General features: G+C 56.0%; 1 protein-coding gene across 1 annotated transcript; it reads left to right on the forward strand.

Moving 5' to 3' along the window:
- The first annotated feature begins 207 nt into the window (after window positions 1–207).
- Window positions 208–1,410, forward strand: LOC124657818 (36.4 kDa proline-rich protein-like). Its single transcript, XM_047196315.1, has 2 exons — window positions 208–542; window positions 668–1,410. Exons 1-2 carry the CDS (start codon window positions 419–421, stop codon window positions 1,060–1,062), a joined length of 519 nt encoding a protein of 172 aa, XP_047052271.1. The 5' UTR covers window positions 208–418; the 3' UTR covers window positions 1,063–1,410.
- The last annotated feature ends 488 nt before the right edge of the window (window positions 1,411–1,898 follow it).

Genomic DNA, 1,898 nt, shown 5'->3' on the forward strand with positions numbered 1-1,898 from the left:
CTCAAAAAAAAAAAAAAAAAAAAGTTCCAACACGGGAGCATGTCGATAGAAAAAAAAACACTAAGGGCGACAGACAAAATGGTCCATGTCAAGCATCAGGGCACCACACAAAGAACGTTATCTTCTGGAAGAATTTAGGCACCCAGCTCTCGTTATCGCTGCCCGTGAAGGGAGAGTCACGCATGGTGACAAAGCCACACACGGGAGACGAGTACTCTGAGCCGACGGTACATGCATGGATGTCTCTTCCCTAGTTCGCTGACAACGAAGCGGCAGAGCGTTCCAAGAAGGCGTATCGGTTCTCTTCTTCTCCTCCCTCCCCGCGTGCATAAATACCGGAGCAAGCAGACGACGTCCATACCAATGGCGCCTCCATTGCTCAGGAAGATGGACCGGCCGTACTGGCACCACCACTAGAATGCTCCTGCTACTGGTGGCGTTGATCTCTTGCTTCCAGTGCCACCTTGCCGCCCGGCATGACCCGAAGCGCACGCCTGCCCTCGTTCACTCCGGCGGCGCGGCCATGGATGCTGCTTCCTCAGGTGCGCCACTAGCTTCAGATCGAAGTTGTTATTACGTTACGTGTGAGGTGTCCTAGCAAAAGTCCTAGCTAACATTCGGGCGCAATTCTTGTGCCATGTGCCCATCCCATGTCGATCGATCGCAGGTGCCCCGGACGCCGTTCGGTGCCACGACAGGGCCGTCTGCAGCGAGAAGGGCCTGTTCTTCCCGCCGATCCCGCTCGTGCCGGAGCCGCCCAACATCGGCGGCGTACCCATCCCTCCGAACCCGATCACGCCGGCGCCGCCGTCCCTCGTCCCGCCGGTGTTCCCCACCCCGTCTCCGCCGTCCATTCTGCCGCCGCTCGTCCCGCAGCCGCCGCCGGCGTCGTTGATACCGCCGATACTGCCGCTGCCGTTGCTTAACCCGCCGCCTCCGCCACCACCGCCCCCGTCCATCCTGCCGCCCGTGCCATTCCTACCGCCGACGCCGTTGATCCCTGGCTTCCCTGGCGTGCCTCCAGCTTCTTCCTCGAAGAACGGCCGACCGGCGAAACCATGAGGAGATGCTAGCTAGTCTTCTTGCGCCGATATATCTTCGTGGACATCCTATACCCAACATACTCCATTGAGTGCCCGTGCACTCCACTGTGTCTGTGACTCTGGCGTGGTTTTTGTTTGTTTTCGATGGCACTCCTGATATTACTCGAGCATATTTTGAGTCGCAATGTACTTCCTCCCTTGTATATTACTTATCGTAGATTTAGATGTATCTACACACAAAATATATCTAGACATATCTAAATAAGCCAAGTGTTGGCTCTCATGCATTATTTTAGGTTTATTGGAAACCCTGGACTCGCACTTCTGAGTTGTTCTAATAGCAATGAAGAAACACGAGGTTTTTCCATATAGTTCATTCTCAATTAAGGTTGGCTAGGAAATAAGGTTTTAGGAGGATAAGTGGCTAGATAATATTACACGCCGAGAATAATATGTAGCTCTGTGTAACGTTGTGTGTCACGAATATACATGTGCATTTCTCGGGCCGGGCCTCGGGCCAGGCCGACCAAAGCCCGACGCAAAAAATCCTGACCCAGGCCCGGCCTGGCCTGACCGTCGGGCCGAAAAAAGTGGCCCAAGCCCGGCCCATCAAGGAGAAAGCCCGTCGGGCCTTGGGCCGGGCCGCTTCAGTAAAACGCGTAAAATCGCTGCCCATGCCCGGCCCGGCCCAAGCATCGGACCACAAAAATCAGGCCCAGGCCCGGCCCAGAGGCATGGTCGGGTCGGGCTTAGCCCGGGAATTTTGAGCCGGGCCGGGCTGCCCATGGCTAGGTATAGTCACGAAAGCGAAACGACCGCTAAGAGCATCTCTAGCAGAGCCCGAACTCGCGGCCA

The sequence above is a fragment of the Lolium rigidum genome, chromosome 5 (genome assembly GCF_022539505.1).
Source record: "Lolium rigidum isolate FL_2022 chromosome 5, APGP_CSIRO_Lrig_0.1, whole genome shotgun sequence".
NCBI lineage: Eukaryota > Viridiplantae > Streptophyta > Magnoliopsida > Poales > Poaceae > Lolium > Lolium rigidum.